Genomic DNA, 20,078 nt, shown 5'->3' on the forward strand with positions numbered 1-20,078 from the left:
CTTCACTCATAAAATGGGCAAATACTTGCCAACTCATTTTGAAGATTAAATACAGACTATACCTAATGTATAGTAAGTGCTCAATAAAATGTTCATGCCTGGCCACTTGCTTAAATATGTTCATTCCTCATAGAATTGAATGTGCTTGGATTAATTTAACTTCTAAAATCCTTAATGTCGTGGCCATTTATACTAAGTACTTTTCAAAACATTAATTGGAAGATAATTTACAGTGACTATATTTCTAAACAAGATCTTTTTTACCAAGAACATATTAGTCAAATTTCAGTTATGCCCTAATCAATTTCCCAGACTGGTTGAACTCTGTAATGGCTTGTTTAAAAAATAGTAATAGGTGTGCCATGAAAAATAATATTACTTACTCAAGTTTGGGAAACCCTAAATTAAGGGTTAAGCCTTGTTAACCAAGTCTCTTTATAGGCTTCTCAGAGCCTTTGATATGCTACCATATGTATGAATTACCAGTAACAATGCTGGCATGTTCCCCAAACTCGCTGGACAAGGGAGTCATTTCTATCTAGAGTACCAGTAAGTATCTCTGTGTCCTACTAAGCCAGTGATGGGCAACCTTTTGAGCTTGGTGTGTCAAACTTCGCCAAAAAACTGAGCATAACTCGGGTAGTGTGTCACTTTGAGGAAAAAACATTATTTCGCAAATGTTTCATCCTCGGCATGCGGCCGCCTCAGCGGCCACGTGTCATCAGAAATGGCTACGCGTGTTAGTGCTGACACGCGTGTCATAGGTTTGCCATCACTGTACTAAGCTAAATGAAACTTAATAGCACAAGGAGGATAATAGCATTTTGATGATACATTGCTCACATTCTCAAGCAAAAAATAATTGCCTTAACTGATCTGAAATTGTTTCCTTTAAGTTGGCCTGTATTTCTTAAGCCTATCTTTTCTTGCTCTGTTGACTGCCCAGATTATTGAACTAGAACTATGTATCTCTAAGACTGTTTTTCACCTATAAGGAGAATTAGCAAATTTATTATCTGCAAACTTAATTGGGCAAATTTATTATTGTTTGCAAATATGTTACCCACAGGAATAAAAGCTAGTTAATATTACTAAATTATATCTTGAAAATAAGGTAGTTTGTGATTTTTTAAGGGTAGAATAAAACAGGACTGTCAGGATAAAAGGCATCCATTTTCAGCCTCACTGGTTCAGTCATTGGACCAGTAGCAGCTGTTGGGGGTCAGGTTCTGACTGTTGAGTAGTGAGGTCTGCCTAGTCAGTGAGGAGAAATATTTGTGATTTTAATATCCTTTGGCAAAGTGCACAGTGTCAAAGGGTGAGATGAAAATAGGCCAAAATGCTAGTAAGAGTGATCATAGAGTCTAGCTAAAATTAGGTTTATGTTGCATGTATGCATAAGAAAAAAAATCTGATCAATGCAAAGTCAACACTTACTGGGAAGTACCAGAGTGTAATGCATGAAGGACAAAGTTACTCTCTAACAGAACGTAAAGGATTCATTTCTTGTTCACTCTTTCAACTCTACCAAAATAAGTCCTTTCAAAAGTAACAGCTTTTAAATAATCATTTATGTGGGGTTTGCTTTAGCTACTTCTCTTACTCCATGTTTTCAGATATTACAGGTGATGAAAACTACACATGAAAGTATGTTTTTGGCCTATGATCTAGTTACATGGCCTTTAGGAATTAGGTTCTTTTTCCCCTTTAAATAAACCTCAACATCTTTTTATAATTTGAAAGGCATGATTTAAGCAAAATATGTATGAGATACGAAAAGGATCTAGAACTAACAGTATTAACCTTTTGCACTCGGATGTCGAGTGTGACTCGACACGGTTAGCATTAGAATAAAGGAATCGAGAAAAAGCAAGCGAGTACAAAGGGTTAAAACAAGTAACTGGGAAGAATTTATTTTGAAATAAGGAAGCTTAAGTGTGCTGGTCAGGGACACTTTCAAGTATGCATTTTTAAAAGGTTTTATATATAAATAAGAGAAGCATCATATCCTAAATGATGCTTTCTCAATCTTTAGTTTTATCAACTTCCAAAAAACATTTATAGAGTCAACAGTGTACTTTATTATACATCTTAGATTTAATATTTCATATATGGTTTTAAAGCTTCAATCAATAGTTCAATACAAAATTTAAAAAAATTTATATATATGCAGCAGTGGTTCTCAGGCATAGAATTTAGGAGGAGATTGGGGCTTTTTTCCTCCTAGCATATAGTGAATATTATAAACTATGATAGTAGAATGTTTCCATCTGACTTAGCTGCCTTTCTGATTGAATTTTATTACAGTGGACAGCTTTAATAGGTATGATGGTGCTACCTGGAAACAAAGAATTTAAAATATTTTCTTGAAGTCTTTAAGGTCTAAATGAGTACTTTTCTCAAACAGAACTCTAATGTCATCCAATGAAAATAATATTGTCCATAAAATATCTGGAGCATCAACCTAAGAACCACTGCTCATGGTTATTCAATGTCTTCAGGTCTCACAGGATGAGGTAATGGTATGATGGATTTCTTCTCCGTGTCCCTGGAAAGTGCTTTCCTCATATCTGTTAGGAAGCAAAATTTAAGTAAGTACCCAAATTTCAAAACATTTTTATATCAAATTTTAAAGTGTACAGGAAAAGTTCCCATAAGAGGTTTTGCCCCTTATCCCCACATGCACCAGAATCTAAGGGAAATGTCTTTATACAAGTGAGACTCAATCACTAGTAACCAGAAGCTAATAACCAAAGCCCAACTGGGATTCAGCTCTTCATACAAATGTCCTTTTGACAGAATCTTAGTAAAATAACATAAATCTTAAAGTAACACAGTAAGACAATAACATAGTAACTAGCCATTTAACCTAAAGGCAGGTTAAAGGAAGTTTAAATATAGATTGAATTTAAAGTATTAAGTCCAACAAATATGATTCTTTTAGGTTTATTAAAATAATTAGATATTTCAGTCTGTAGAATGTATGTAAATGTTCAGCTTTCTCTTTGGGATTTTGCCAGAGAAGGCAGCTTACCATAAGCATCCTCGTCGGGCTCCCCGTTGCTGGCTGAATAGTACTCTATGACCGTCCTGTACACACTGTAGCCCAACTGCTTGTACATGTTGACTGCAACTTGGTTAGATACTCTTACAAAGAGATCAACAAAAAATCCACCTTTTCTTTTTTTAAAAAAAGAAAGGAAAATGTTAGTGTGAGAAACCATAGAAAAAATAGATACATGTATTTTTAAAAACAGTACTTGCTTTTACTTTGACTACTTCCCATAGAATGGCAGTAATAGGACCTTGCAGATGATTCCATCATAAATCAATTTTTTAAAAAAATTTCGCTGAGGATTTATAACTATTTCACTGCATAAAAATGACTTTGCATATTAATATTTCAAAATTACTGTGTGTTTTATGTCATAGTAATTGACATGCTCATTTTACTAGTTAGTCATACAATACGCAAGTCTACAGCTAGGAGTGTCATCGATGGCTCGTGGGGGTGCACACTTCTTCAACTTGTTAGATCATGTCTGTTTCTCAACTTGCTGTTCCCCTTAAACTCCTACAGAAATGGGTCAGACTCCAGTACCATATTACCAAGGCTTTTGGCATCAGACTTTATGTTTAAAAATCTTACAGTATAATAGTATCTCAGGGATATTAATTGGCATTTTGGATGACTAACAAGGCTGAATATATTTTTGCTAGCCATTTAGATTTCTTGTTCTGCAGTCTCTATTGGTCTCTGACACATTTTTCTTTTTCCTTCCCTATGCTATAGTTTGCTATGTATTCTGGATATTCAACATTGTGTAAAGGATGTAACAAATCTTTTTTCCAATTTGCGTATATTTTTCCAGTTTGTGGCTAGTCTTGTCATTATCCTTATGTATCCTTTGATGAACAAAATCACTTCAATGAACTTGAATATATGAACTTTTCCTTCACAGCATTTTTTATGGCTTGTTTCAGAAGTTCTTTTCTACCTTGAGCTTAGGGAGATGCTCTCCTATATTAACTCCAAAGGGCTTGTTAATTTTGCTTTTCACATCTAGGTTTTTAATAAATGTGGAACTGATTTGTACATAGTAAGATGGCAATCTGGGAAAATTTTTTTCCCCATATGGATATCCTATTGTGCCACCACTTTTACTGAAAAGTGTATTCTTTCATCACTCAAGACAACGGCCTCCTCTGAGGTATGTAAAAATTCATGTATTCCTGGATCTGTTTCTCATTCTATTCTACTGCTCTAGACAACTACTCCAGTCCAAACACAGTCTTACTAATTACAGGTTAACATCTATGATATTTAAAGGGCAAATCCGCCTATTTTGTTGTTCAGGAATATATTGCCTCTTTTAGACTCCTAACCATTCCTCTATACGTTTCAGAATCAATGTAAGTCCCACAAAAAAAATACCTGAGATTTTTTTACTGCAATTACATGGGCTTCTTGAACCAATTACCGGTTTGCTATATTAATTCCTTTATGCACTGTGGTTTATCTCTGCATTTAGATCAGTGGTTTCCAACCTTTTTTTGGCATGCCCCACCTAAAAATCTCTAAAATCCTGATGCCCCTCCTGTGACATATAATTCTTATTATTCAAAAAGTGAACTCTTATTCATGTGGAGGAAGCCTTAAAGGCCATTAACTTGCATCCATGAAAGAGAAAAATGAAAGAACAAAAGGACAGTTGAAGTACTGAGGAAGAAATCACTAAGAAATTGTTAAAAAAAAATATGAAGTGATATGAAAAAAGAGCAAATAAAGTTTCAAAACATATAACAACTGAAATGCATAAATGTCACAATATATATTTATATACTGTATATGAGGCCCCCAGAACCATAAAAAATGCAAAAAATTCAGTGTTAATAACTCATTCTTGAATTGCCTTCCTTAAAAATCAAATTGCCCCACCTTGGGAACCACTTATTTAGATGGATCATATTTAATGTGTCTCAAAAGTTTTATCAACTTCAGAGATCTTGCAGCTTTTATTAATTTTTTTCCTAAAGATTTAATGCATTTTGATGCCAATGCAAATGGCATCTTTTTCTAAATCTTATCATTTGTATAGAAATCAATTGATTTTATACTGATGTTAAAAATGGCACACTGGTGTACTCAAAGAATTTTTAAAACATGCAATACCTGACTTTTAGTCAGGGACACTGACATCTTTTCCCTTAGATTGTCAAACAATAGCAACAGCCAACACAACAATAGCCATCTGGTATGAATGAATCAAAATTACACGTTTTTTGGTCAGATCAGCAAAATTATATATTTTTGTGTGCCACAGAATTTTAGTAGTTAGGTTGAAAATCACTGGTCTGAACATTTACTTGTAGCTTCTTGATGAGTTTCCTATCTGCACAATCTTATCTTGGCAAAGTTAAGTTTGCTTTTTCCAATCCTCTTATTTTTCTTGGTTTACTGCGACTGTCTAGTATTTCTAGTATAATACTAAAGAGGGGCTGACTATAGGTGTCTTGTCCCAGATTTTAAAAGGAAAGCTTGCAATGCATCACCAGCAATATTTACTACAGTTTTTTTTCAAATACTCTTTTCAGTTTAAGGAAGTTCTCCCCTATTTCCTAGTTTGATCAAGTTTTTAATCATGAATGAATATTGAATTTTATCAAAGCATTTTTTGCATTTACTTAAATAATAGTTCTCCTTTAATGTATTACAGTGGTGGAATATACTTACAGATTTTCTAATGTTAAAATAACCTTCCCTTGATATACCATCCTCTTTATGAATTGCTGAATCATTTCACTAAGATTTTACTGGGATTTCTGCCTGTATAATGAGATGTCCCTCAAATTTTCCTTTCTAATTCTTGTCAGATTTTATTATCAAGGTTATCCTAGCCTTAAAAAAAAGTTGAAGAATGTTCCATCTTTATGAAAAATTGAACTTATAGTCATTATTCCTTAATTAGAATGGTAAAAATTTTTGCCAGAAAAGCCATAGTTTTCTATGTGGAAAGATTTTTGGCTACTGATTGAAATTTTTGAAGTCAGAGGTTAGCTCACAACTTATTCTTTTGTTGCTCTCAAACTAAGAATTTTTTTACAATTTTAAAGGATTGTTATACACACACATACAGACATAGAAGACCTTAGGTAGCCCACAGAGCCTAAATATTTACTATTTGGCCCAGAAAAAAATTTGTAGAACCCTGTTCTATATCCTTAATCAGTTTGTCTTATTGTCCTATTAATTAGAAAGACACATGTTTAGGTCTCCCATTATGGTGATGATTTGTCTATTTCTCAATGTAGTTTTGCCAAGTGTTGCATTTTTACTTAGAATGTATGTCACTGAGTATGTAAATAATTTTATTATTACATCTTCCTGACGGATTAAATCTTTTATCAATATGCAGTGACTCTTTAAGCTGGTAATTATTAAACTATACTGTGACAATTGTTTATTTAAGTATACCAGCTGTCTTTTGATTAGAATTTGTATAATTTAAAAAATTTCTTTACTTTCAATCTTTCTATATCTAATCTTTACACACATTTCCTGTAAATAGAGTCCTAACAATCTCCTTTTTTTTTTCCATTTTATTTTCCTTTTCAATTTTATCTCATAACACAACATGAGATCTTAATAAATTGTAAATGTGCAATACATTATTGCTGACTACAGGTACAATGCTGTATAGCAGACTCGAGCTTTTTCATCTTGTTTAACTGAAACTTTATGCTGATTAGTAACTCTCTACTTCCCCATATGCCCAGCCCGTGGCCACCACCATTCCACTCTTTGATACCTCATGTAAGTGGGATCGTGCAGTATTTGTCTTTCTGTAACTAGCTTATTTCACTTAGCATAATGTCCTCAATTATTGGACTAATTGGACTCATTAGTCTATTAACATTTACTGTTGTAATTAGTGAAAATACTTAACAGCTACCATCTTAATTCATGTTTTTATGTTATTTTAATTGCCTTTTTCTTTCTTCTTTTGAAGTGATTTGTCATTCTATTTTTTCCCTACTTGTTTGAAGTTACATATTGTTTCTATTTTTAATGTATACATGTATATACATGTATAGATGTATGGATGGATATTGGTATATACACACACATCCATACAAATAAAGATCACTTAAATCTTAGGTATTCTTAGGGACTAGAGTTGATTTCCTTTTTGGCTAACACTATTTCCTCTCTTCTCTGAATGAGCTTGAGTTCCTCTTGCCACCAACTTGGCTAGGAGCATTTTCAAGCCAGGGTTATTTTAAAACTTATCTCATTAAGTGTAAAGCCGAGTGCTTCTCAGCAGCTATTCCCTTTATATATACTTTTAAGCATTTAGAGGGGGAAATGGCAGCTTGACAACTGGTTTAACTTATACACACATTTCTTATCTCTTCTAGAATGAGTTGGCAGGAGGGGTTCTCTCTTTAATCTCCCTTAATGAGGATATTTAATATATACAATAGGTCTTTTTTTTAAAAGCCATAATGTTGCCCTAACTGGTTTGGCTCAGTGGATAGAGCGTCGGCCTGCAGACTGGAAGGTCCCAGGTTCGATTCCGGTCAAAGGCATGTACCTCGGTTGGGGTACATTCCCAGTGGGAGGTATGCAGGAGGCAGCTGATCGATGTTTCTAACTCTCTATCCCTCTCCCCTCCTCTCTGTAAAAAATCAATAAAATAAAAAAAGCCATAATGTTGGCAGTTTCTCAAACTGCTTCAGGGCGCCCCAAGGTGCCTAAAACTCAGGTGCTGTAAGATATTTCAAATGTTCGGGGAAAACACAAATAAACCTTACATATCAGACACTAACAAACTACTCTTTTGATGTAATTCAAGAATACAACATTATATCATGTTACATTCCTTTTGATGACTACCTTTATGAAGCCAGGTTTTGGGTAGTTTCTATGATTAAAAAAATAAAGTACCACATGAAAACCAATGTGAAACAGGAATGCAGGTGGTTGTATCAATCCATTTCCAGGGTTTGAAAGGGAATACAATACCCAACAAGAGCACATATCTCATTAGTCGATAACCATAATTATTTAAAAATAAAATAAAAATATTTTTTCTTTCAATTTGTTTTTTGTTGTTTTTTTTTTCTAAATAGCTACTAGTTTTTTAGGCCATAAATATGTATTAATCAGGGCATAACTGCTTAAGACTCAATTGTTTTCCTTTTGGCCAAGGGGCACTGTGAAAAAATCATTAAGATGCCAAGGGCAATGTTAACAAAGAATATGGGAATATCTCCCATAGTGGCAAGAGCAGTAAAAAAAACTTTGAGGGCTAGTATTTGATTCCACCAATTACCCAGCTTATAAGCCTGTGGCAAGTCACTTATTTTGCTTTAATTTTCCTCAGTGGCAAAATAGGGACAATACCATTATGAATATGTTACAGAATTGTTGTAAGGACTACTGGAGGCTAAAAATGAAACTTCTGTAAGTTGTAATGCATTATATTTACTCAGCCTGAAGGAAAAAAGTCTTATAAATGTTCACATAGAGAAAAATCAAATGATCATGGTTCATAAATTATTATTAGAAAAAAAAGATCTCACCTTTCTGAAATTTCCTCTAATAACTCCATAAGTTTAGCAGCCAAACCAAGGCGTCGAAATTCTGGGGCAACAGACAGAGCTGTGACATGCCCATGCCATTCTTCCCTAGCAACTGAGCCTTCTGCTTTACCCATAACTGCCAACAAAAGATTGCATTCATTAATAAACACAGGGGTTTACACATATAGAATTACTGTTTGGTACATTTTTATTATAAAAGACACTAATGACAAACTTTTAGTTTTTAAATCTTAAAGTCATCTACCTAATGGTTAATAGTGCTTTTATTTGAATTTCACTTGTAAATGTCATGCTAAATCTAGTGGTAGAATCGGAATTAGAAAGTTTTTTTTTTTTTAAGAAATGATATACTAAAAACATAACTGATTTTGAACACAGAACCAGAATATGTCTTTTTAAAAATACCTACATTTCACATAGGTATATGTGTGGGTATGTGTATATGTATACATAACTGAGACAATCCATAGCTAAGTTTTTGTTAACAATGCTACTCAATGAAGATGCTATAATCCTTGTATTATGTGTCAAATAAACTATGTAGAAACTTAACATATATATAGTTTGAAAGATCCAAGAAGACTGAGACCGTGTTTGGTTGGTTCCCTGCTATATCAGCTGGACCTAGCATAATGCCTAACATAGAAGGGATCACTGAGTTTCTAATGGTTAAAAGGAAATAAATTATAGACATTGTGATTATACTTTCAATTCTTTATCATTCTAAACCAGTTTAAACCCATATTAAAATCTTAACTCCCTATCCAAAACAGTACTGGTGCTATTATACTTACTATAGCCCATTAACTCTCCACCAGGTGCCTCTGCAACAATGAAATACTCTGGCCAATGGGCAAGATACTGTAAATAAAAAGGAATCCCATACTAGAGTCTTGTTAAGGAGTGTGAAGAGCCATGGGCAGTAACAAGTTCTTCATAAAAGGGATAAAGAAAGTTCCCCTTAATAAGTATATTGTTACTTTATCCCCAGCTCTATATATGTATATTTTCTATAATCGTATCATTACAGGAAATATTTAGGTTAGCACTAATTTTTTAACAATGTACCTGAACATACCACCTCAAATGTGAATGGAGACCTCACCATCCAACAGGAAACTGAACCAGGACTCATTGTATCTAAACCTCTGCATAGCACTTATCCTCACTGGATATTCTTATTTGTTTAAAATCTGTCCTCTCTTAAACTATGAGTAATGTTTACTCTATCCCTGGCGCTTCATACATAGATGCTCAGTATGTTTATTTTTCCATAATTGTACTGGAAAATTAATGACTACTTTAGCTTCAGCTCTGAGACTGTGAAAATAACTTTAAAACGAAGTACTTTCTAGTTGTTTTTTATTTGGTAAATTATGAACTGGTGTAAATTTGTACAGTTCATGTGTATCAACTGTGGCAGAGGTGTACAGATTTCTATATTTTTGGATGAGAAATTTTTCTCTCTATAGTAAACTGTTTATCTTGGAAAACAAAACAAAAACTAAGTACTTCCAGAGGCAACTTAGCAATTACCCAGTTTTCCCTTCCACTGACTTAAATTCTCCATTTCTAGTTATGCAAATAAAAGATGACTTAAGAGTGAATGCTCATTACTTAACTCTTCAGTCCTGTTCTCCTTATTAATATATGCTCATTCCTATATTTCTCCTTAATGTCAACTTGCTGATGCAATTCTATGAAGGGACATCATCAATCATATATTTTTTTTTAAGTTCCTGGAAAACCTGTTTAGTAAATTCTTCAAACTCTCCTCTGAAGGACAAGCTTTATTTTCAATACTCTTCAAACTTAACCCCTAAAATGACAGGCCAGCCAGTCTTCCTACCATGCAGCCTTAAAATACAACCATAACTGTCTCTCCTCCAATGTGCCCACTCATCAATCACTAGGAGCTGGTAGGTTACTTTCAAATATGGCTTCACCTGGATTATGAGACTTTTACTGTACACTTTACAGGTAACTGGAAGCACACCATGTAAGTTGATATGCATTCTAATACTTTCCCTTTGTGGTGAAAATTTTGTGTCATTCAAAATCCTTTTACTTTTTTTAAACATGGAAAGGTCTTTAATAGGTCATAATTTTTAAAATATAAATGAAAACTTTGGTTTTTTTTTTTTGCTTTTCCCACTCAACTGTGTTTTTGATAACGTAGCCTATTAAAACTAGAAACAATAAAACGACCTACCATTAGTTTTTACTGCTGTATAGTACTCCACTGTGTGAAAAGACAATTTAAATATATTATCTCTTGATAGTGGATGTCTGGGTGGTTTCCACTTTCTCAAACTTTTTAAAATCCTTTATGAATAGAGATAAATTTAGTCATTTCCTTATTGCTGTGAATGAATGTTATCCCCAATTTTAATAACAGCAATAAATATTTTTGTAATGAAATAACTAAGGGGTTAACAAACATTTTCTGTAAAGTGCCAGATAGTAAATATTCTAGGCTGTGTGGTCCATATCGTCTCTGTTGCAACCACTCAAACTGTGAAGGCCATGGACAAAGACCATAGATAATAGAAAATTAGTATATCTTTGTCCCAGTAAAACTATTTATAAAAACAGGCCGTGTGCAAACTTGGCTCTTGTACCTTAAGTTTGTCATGCCCTGACATAATTGCCTCTATGGCTTATTATTTTCTGCTTCTAGGAATTGGAATTACTAAGAATTACATTGCCACCCTCGCCGGTTTGGCTCAGTGGATAGTGTGTCAGCCTGTGGACTGAAGGGTCCCTGGTTTGATTCCGGTCTAGGGCACATGCCAGGATTGAGGGCTCGATCCCCAGTATGGGACATGCAGTAGGCAATTCTCTCTCATCATTGATGTTTCTCTCTCTCCCTTCCTCTCTGAAACCAATAAAATAAAAATTTTAAAAAATTACATTGCCCAAGTGACTTCCATTAAATGATTGCAGTTTATGCCATCACTAGCAATTTATGAGAATGTTCCTGTAACCTCGCCCTTATCAGCACTGAGTTTTATCTTTTTTTTTTTTAATTCTAGATATTTTGATTAAGCAAAACATCACATTTTGGTTGTAATTTATATGTCTTCTGACTGGCAAGACTGAACTCCTAATATGTTCACTAGCCTCTTATATGGCCTCTTTTATTAAATGATCAATTAATATTACCCCCTTCCCTACCCTGCAGTGGAATGGATAACCCAGAAATCCAACTTTGTGTTTTAAGCCACTCAGGATGTGGGGGTTGTCCGTTAGTGTGACATAATCCAGAGTACCCTATCTTCACACGTCTTTGCCCGTCTTTCTATTGGGGAACATGATACTGCTCATTGTTACCCCAAATCCTCTCTTCACTTTAGTAATAAGCCCCAATTTAATTAAAGTAGGCACATTCTGGGACTCTTACAGCTACATAAGTGAGGCAGGTACTGATCAACAAAATACAGTGAACGGTATTTTTACCTTCCCTTCTGTTGATCCTCCTGCCAGGAACATGGATGTGATGCTGTTTGCTTTGGCAGCCATGGGATAGGAAGGCCAAGGCCACCTTGGGAATGGCAGAGTGGTTCAAGTGCAGAACCTGGTGTCTGGAGACTACATGAAACAACCACCTGCCCTGGACTGCTCGTCATTTCCAGACTTCATTCACAACACACAAAAATAACACATCTTGCTGAACTCGCTACTTTCTGTTGTGTACACCCATACTACCGAGGGGAAGCTGGGCAGGTAGCTGTATTGTTACACATTTATGAGGTCACTATATTAGCAGCTTGTTAGGCAGGTTTAAGACAGATCTTCTTCCCAGTTTATTTAAATTGTTTTCAATGTTTCTTATGATGTTTCCTGATCTAAGGCTTTCAAGTTTTTCAGTACTGGTCTATTTTTTTTTCTTTGTTTCTCTATTTTCTTTTTAGTAAGCCTTCATTTAACTTTTTTTAAAAAAGGATACAGTTTCTGTAAGTGGATCCAAGTTACTGAAAGAAATGAGAAATGACAGCAGTAAGCATTGTTTACAAAACCAGTTTAAATAAGCCCATTAAAAATAATATGCACAGGGAAATCAAAACATGCAAAATCCACTTTAAAACCAACTTTAGGGCTCAGGAGGATGGTTTAAATTACCTAATGGCCATATTGCAAAATGATAGTTGCAAAAATGTTACTGTGGTAATAAGAACTTTTAAGATCTACTCGCTTAGCAATTTTTAAGTATGCAATAAATACAGTATTATTAGTTATACTCACCATACTATCCATTATATACCCATGACTTACTTATTTTATAACTGAAAGTTTTGTACCTTTTAACCCCCCCCCTTCACCCATTTTGCATGAATAAACTTTTTAAAAAATTTGTATGTAACCACAAAAGACCCCCAATAGCCAAAGTAAGCCTGTGACAAATTAACAAAGCTGGAAGTATCACACTCCCTGACTTCAAACAATACTATAAAACTGTATGGTATGGGCAGAAACACAGATACAGAGACCAATGGAACAGAACTGAGAGCCCAGAAATAGACCCAGACATGAAATTCGTGCACTCAGGAAGGGGGGTCCCTCAGCCCAGCCTGTGCCCTCTCGTAGTCCGGGAGCCCTCGGGGGATGTCCGACTGCTGCGGAGGTGGAAGAGGCTCCCACCACCGCCGCTGTGCTCGCCAGCTGGGTGCCTGGCTTCTGGCTGAGCAGTGCTCCCCCTGTGGGAGTGCACTGACCACCAGGGGGCAGCTCCTGCAGAGTGTCTGCCCCCGGTGGTCAGTGCACATCATAGCAACCGGTTGTTCTGCCATGGGGCCGAAACTGGCTCTCAGACATCTCCCAAGGGGTCCCGGTTTCGAGAGGGCGCAGGCCAGGCCGAGGGACCCCACAGGTGCACAATCGAGGCCGGGGAAGGACCGTGGGAGGGCATGTCTGGCCCATCTTGCTCAGTCCCAATCGGCCAGACCCCAACGAGCGTCTGCCCCCTGGTGGTCAGTGCACATCATAGTGAGCGGTTGAGCAGCCTTAGCATATCATTAACATACTAGAGACCCAGTGTAGGAATTCGTGCATGGGTGGGGTTCAGTGGGAGGTTGGCCGGCCGGCCCACCCCAATTGGGGTCCGATCAGGGCCGGGCCAGCTGTGGGGAGGGGCTGTGGACAGTGGGCCAGCAAGCCCTGCCCCAAATGGAGTGGGGGGCCGATCAGGGGTAGAGCTGGCTGGGGGGAGGGGCCATGGGAGGTTGGCCAGCCAGCCCCACCCCTGATTGGGGTGGGGGGTCCAATTAAGGGTGGGGCCAGCTGTGGGGAGGGGCTGTGGGTGGTGGGCTGCTGGCCCTGCCCCTGATGGGGTAGGGGGGGGGGTCAATATGGGGAGGGGCCGGGCAGGGGGGAGGGACTGCAGGAGGTTGGGGCAGGGCCGGCTGGGGGGAGGGTCTGTGGGCTGACTGGGGTGGGGTGGGCTGATTAGGGGTAGGGCCGGTTAGGGGAAGGGGCTGTGAGAGGTTGGCCGCTGGCCCTACCCCCTGATCAGGGTGGGAGGAGGCGGAGAGGGATGGGGCCGGCTGGGGGAAGGGACCGCAAGAGGTTGGCCGCCCCCCTCCCCGCCACCCCACGGGATCGGGCCGGTTCGCTGGCCACAGTGGGTGTCATAGCAACTGGTCGTTCCGGCATTCTGGTCACTGGCTTTTTATATATATAGATTATGCTTTGATTGGTTGAAAAGCCAACTGGACAACCGGACATTTAGCATATGTACTTCTCTTGAGTACCTCATTTATTTGATACTATAAATTGTGCACCTGATCAGTTTTCCCCTTTGCACTGGCTAATAGAAAGCTCAGGGCAAATAGGTGGTTGATCTCCAGCAAAAGTCTAGAATACTTTTGGTACCCATTTTGAGATACAAATACACTGAGTGGCCAGATAATTATGCGTTCAGAGATCATATATACACACACACATACACATACATATACATATACATATACACATACATATACATAATTTTTGACAAAGGAGCCAAGAATATACAATGGAAAAAGAAATGGTGTTGGGAAAACTGGACAGCAATATGCAAAAGAATGAAAGAAACTAAACTATCTTACATCATACACAAAATTAATTCAAAATGGATTAATATTTGAATGTAAGACCTGAAATAATAAAATACATAGAAGAATACATAGGCACTAAACTTATGGACATTGGTCGCAGAAATGTTCTTCTGAATTTGATCCCAAATGCAAGTGAAATAAAGCAGAAAGAAATTAATGGGACTATATCAAACTAAAAACATCTGCAAAGCAAAAGAAACCAACCAAATGGGAGAAGATATAAAGAACTCGTAAAACTCAACAACAAAAAGATAATCCAATAAAAATGGGCAGAGAACCTGAATAGACCTTTTCCCAGGAAGACAGACATATAACTAATTAGGGAAATGCAAATTAAAACCACAATGAGCTATCACCTCATACCTGTAAGAATGGCTATTATAAAACAAAAAATGTATGTTGGAGGATATAGAGAAAAGGAAACGCTTGTATACTGTAGGTGGGAAAGTAAATTAGTACATCTACTATAGAAAACAAAAAAGTCCTCAAAAAACTAAGACTAGAACTATCATATGATCCAGCAATTTACTCTTCTGGGTATTTATCCAAAAAATATAAAAATACTTTTACATCAAGTATTTTCAATGCAGCATTATTTACAATAGCTAAGACATGGAAACAACCTAAGTATCCACTGATGAATGACTGGACAAAGATGATGTGGTATATATGTAAAATGGAATACTATTCATCTTAAAGAAATGAAATACTGCCATTTGTGACAACCCAGGTGAACTCTAGAGAATATTATGCTAAATGAAATAAAAGTCAGAATATCATAGATATAGATAACAGAATGGTGGTTATCAGAGGAGAAGTGGGATGGGGTAATGGTGAAGAGGGTAAAGGGGGTCAAACATGGATAATAGAAGAAAACTAGACTTCAGATGGAGAGCACACCCTAGAATACACAGGTGTCAAATGCTGTACACCTGAAAGTTATGTAATGTTATTAACCAATGTTACCCCAATAAATTTAATTTTTTTTAAAAGTAAAATCAAGTTAAAATGAACACCAAAGCTTAAAAGTAGAAAAGGTCTTTCAGGCATGATCAGTCCTTCTCTTAGTGGGAGGGTGAATAAAAACACTGACCACTTTGGTTGTGCTGCTGTGTAGAAAGACCCTTGCTATAAAGATGAACACCACTTATGGGCAAGGGAGAGTAATATCAACTGCCTGTTATGGGCTGACACTGTGCTCAGCACTTCCTCTGAAATATAACAATGAACTTTTTTCATTAAAAACCAATTAGAAGACAGACATTTATTATACTGGTAATAGACTTAATGATTAAATTACTTTACTAGAGCAATCAATTTTTAAAAGCCATTTTTCTTGTATTTTTCTGTATGAACTTGCCAATGTCATTAACACAGAGAGAGAATTGTGAAGTAGAAAGAAAGTGATGTTCAGCTGTGGTGTTACCTGAACTAGCAGTGTGAAGGCAAGGACAATCAGCCAAACTCTAGGGACTAGGATGGTGTTGCTTTGGGAGCATCCACACTTACATTCTTCATATGTAATTATATTGCTAAAGATAAATTATTTCACCATGTATCCTACCTAATAATAGGCAAATATGCAAATTGACTGCACCTTTGCTACACCCAAGCCATGCCCACCAACCAAGCCACGCCCACCAAACAATCAGGACGAGTACGCAAATTACCCCAATCAAGATGGCAGCTAATTTGTATATCAAGACATCGGAGAAAGAAGCCAAGAGCTGCAGAAGGGAGCAAAGCTGCAGAGAAGCAAGCAAGCAGGGGGGAGGAGAAGGGAGGAGCGGAGGCGGGGCTGCGGGAGAAGGGAGGAAAGCAGGCAGCTGGCAAAGAAGGGAAAAGGCGGGCCAGGGGGAGAAGGGAGGAGAGCAGGGGGGGCAGGGTAGAGTGCAGTAGGAAACCCTATTGCAGGATTTTTCCTGCAATGGGAACGCTAGTTATAAATAATGCATTTCCTCAGATCTACCATAAAGTTGTGTGATGTATTTGAAAAAAATAAAACACTTTACTTAAAAATAAAATGTAGTGACAAGAATGGCATTGTTTTAAACAATTTTACAGATCTTTTTAATGTCTGGCCTAATAGAAGACAGGATGCTCATATCTGTCTGTTATACTTGCTGTTGTAAGATCACACATCTGGAAAACTCCACTGTGCACTTGTGAGAGAATGTGAGTGCAAAAGGCAAAAAACCATCTAAGTGTTATCATGAAAATAGCTCTGACCTTGCAGAGCCCCCAAAACAATCTTGAGGGGCCCCGGAGAACCACCTGCACACCTGGAGAATCACCTGCTCTAAACACATTCTCTCCTCTTGCCTCAACTCTCCAACAGGCCCCCCCCCTTCGTGGATCTCAGCTGCTTCCTATTTCACAAAGACAAGACAACAGTAAGAAAAAAGCATCAGCAAGTTCCCTCCACTGAACTCTTACTCATTTGTTCTCCTGTAACCATGCTTAGAGTTCTGTTAAGCAGACCCCACTACTTGGCACTTCCCTGGACCCTGCTCCTGCAATTCTCCACTCCCTCTGGAAGAAGTGTACAAACCTACTTTACAATTAGCCATCAGCAGCTCTTGACATAGTTCCCACTCCTTCCACCTTGCGTACTCCCCTTGCTCAGCTTCTACGAGCCCACCATCAGGTTTTCCTCCCACATCACTGGGCCACTAGGTCTTCACTCAACACTTGATGCCCTAGGGCACCATCCCAGAGCCTCCTTTTTCTACCTACACTCACTCCAGCACTTATGTCACTAGCCTCCTGGTTTCAATACCATCTACACAGTGTTGATCCCCCAAATTTCTATCTTTAGCCCAAATCTAAACTTGAGATTTAGATTCACTTCCATGCCCAGCTGCCTACCTGAGTTCTCCACCTGGGTATCTCAGTGCACTGGACAGAGAATCCCAAGTCCTATGATGGCTTCTCCAAGATGTAGCCCTTTGACTGTGACCGAGTCCCCTCCCACTCCCACTCGCTGTGCTCCAGCCACACTGGACTCCTCTCTGTCTGAACGGTATCTGTGCACTTACTATTCTCTCTGCCTGGAAGTTCCCCTGACCCTAACATCCACACGACTCACCGCCTCTTCCCTAGGTATTTCTCACTGACACCTTCCCTACCACCTACCTAAAGCTGAATCCTCACTCACCTCCTATTTCCCTTTACTGCTCTCACATCTCCTTTGTACTGAACACTAAGTTCTGCAGGTATTTTCTTATTTTGTTTTCCCCTCTAAAATGTAAATTCCCTAAAGATAACATTTTATCCTGTTTCATTCACTAGTATGGTTCCATAAGTAGAAACGCAGACAATTTTCTAAGGATAAACTATTTGTTAAGTTAATTCTAATGTTCCTACATCCACTGCTGCTATCAGTTCTTGCTGCAACACCCTAATCCTGTGATTCTCAGTTCTCTACCGAAGTGCCCTAATCAGAGTGAGAAACAGGAGAAAATGGGAAGGAAGCGGAGTTCCTCTAGTGACATACAATGAAAGGCCATATCAGACGGAATGATTCTTTGAAATCTAATGTTTTATTGCACATCTCATGCTTATTTCCCTTCTCCTCGACTCATCTTCACATAAAAAGTGTTGTCCCTTCCCAGATTTTCAGTTAAAACTGATTCTCCAAGAGGCTTTGCCTTTGCTATTTTTGAAGTTTTAAGGCACACTCTCACCTCCCAGGCCTGAACCACCCAAACCCAAGTCTCTGTTGAGTTGCCACCTCTGGGCCATTGCCAAGACCTCTCTACGGCTTACCTGCCTGGTATACCTCCTGTACTCACCTCCTAGTCCACACAGCTCTGTGTTGAAGGGCTCCAGCTTCAGAGCAGTGATTCTCAAACACCAGAGAAATTGCATTTCCAAAATGTTCCCAATGGCCAGGGACCACTCTTTAAGAACCACTGCTGTAGCCAATCTCCTTGGATTAGATTCCTTGTTTGACTCACTCTCACTGCAAGGCCCCAACACCTGGGACAATTCGCTTGAACTCTCAGTACCAAACATACATAAAATGGGGGTAATGAGACTACCTACGCAGAGAACTGGGAGGATTAAATGTTACTGCAGTGCCAGCGCTGAGAGCTCCACACAAACTGCCTTAGTTACGCGGCTTCAAACAGAATGTTCTTCCAACAGGATCAAGTGTAAACCCCTCAACAATGGAGAAGTCCTTTCACCCTTTCTCTCTGGCTACTTAGTTAGAGACCCACCCCTGCGGGCACACTCATCTCCAGGGCATCCGGTCACGCCTCAGCTTTCCCACCTTAACTCCCCCTTCCTTCTCCCGAACTTCCTTCTTCATCATCATCAACATTTTGTCCATCTTTCAAACGTGGATGTGGGATTAGCGGGTGGGTGGATGGATGAATGTGGGATAAATGGACAGATGACTGGATGGATGTAGCAAATGGAGTCAATGTAGCAAAATGTTGACTGTAGAATTCTGCTGATGTGTCTACACAGGTGTTCGAGGTAACACTGTCAACTCTTTAAACGTTCATAAATTCAAAAATAACAAAAATGTTTTGTTCAGGGGGGAAATGGTACCTGCAAGTTCACATATCCTGACAACTCGCATTGAAAGAAACTGCAACAAATGGGCCTCCACCAGCATGCCCCCGCCCTGACTCTGCACAGCAGAAATAAGGTGTCCAGGCTGGGGGCGCCGCTCCAGGAACGGGTACAAAACCAAACCCCGACTGCGGGAGGAACCGCTGCGGGGTGCCTGACCACCTCGTCATTTCACTCCTTTACACGTTACCCGCTACCACCAGGTGGGCTGCATCGAACACTTAGCTATCAGCTGCTGACCTCGCAACGACCTCCAGGCCAGTCCTTCTGGGGTGTCCAGGACAAGAGGAAGCCGGTCACAGGCCCGGAGGCAGCGGGGCCGGGCGCCGGCCAAGGGCTCACAGGCCGCCCCCACCTCCGCCCCCCGGCCCCCCCAGCGCAGCCTGACAACCACCGGAGAGGACGCGGGGCGGCGGGATGAAGTTAGAGCGCCTCAGCCAAGGTCAGCAGGGCAGTCCGTGCGTCCGCCCCCGCCCTGGCCTCGGCCCCTGCAGCCCCCCGGGAGGCACCAGCGGCGGCCGGGCGGGGTTGACTCCTCGGACCCCGGCCCGGGGCAGGGGGAGCCGCCACCAGGCTCGCCCAGTGCGCATCTCACTCACATGTTGTTGAAGCGGAACAGGTCGTCGCAGGTGAAGGCCCGGAGCGTGGTCATTACGCCGCCGCCGCCGCCAAAGCGAAATCGCTGCAACTTCGCCCGCCCCGCCGGAAGTCATCCAGCGAGCGCCCGCCCAGCCGGAAGTCATCCAGCGAACAAACGCCCCTCGGGAAGGCGGAGAACTTCTTCCGGGCCAC

The 20,078-nt window shown here is 39.2% G+C and overlaps 1 protein-coding gene across 6 annotated transcripts; it reads right to left on the bottom strand.

Moving 5' to 3' along the window:
* Positions 1-1,887: 1,887 nt before the first annotated feature.
* Positions 1,888-20,009, bottom strand: NAA20 (N-alpha-acetyltransferase 20, NatB catalytic subunit). 6 transcript variants are annotated; one of them, XM_008141129.3, is made up of 6 exons: positions 19,886-20,009; positions 12,557-12,581; positions 9,402-9,492; positions 8,587-8,722; positions 3,035-3,180; positions 1,888-2,570 (listed from the first exon to the last, which is right to left on the bottom strand). In XM_008141129.3, exons 1-6 carry the CDS (start codon positions 19,936-19,938, stop codon positions 2,485-2,487), a joined length of 537 nt encoding a protein of 178 aa, XP_008139351.1. In that variant the 5' UTR covers positions 19,939-20,009; the 3' UTR covers positions 1,888-2,484. The 6 variants fall into 6 exon arrangements, with proteins under 6 accessions (XP_008139351.1, XP_054579672.1, XP_008139352.1 ...); XM_054723697.1 differs by lacking the exon at positions 9,402-9,492 and adding an exon at positions 10,820-10,932 and having other exon boundaries at positions 12,067-12,581; positions 19,886-19,935; XM_008141130.3 differs by lacking the exon at positions 3,035-3,180.
* Between the last annotated feature and the right edge of the window lie 69 nt (positions 20,010-20,078).

The sequence above is a fragment of the Eptesicus fuscus genome, chromosome 12 (genome assembly GCF_027574615.1).
Source record: "Eptesicus fuscus isolate TK198812 chromosome 12, DD_ASM_mEF_20220401, whole genome shotgun sequence".
Classification (NCBI taxonomy): Eukaryota; Metazoa; Chordata; class Mammalia; order Chiroptera; family Vespertilionidae; genus Eptesicus; species Eptesicus fuscus.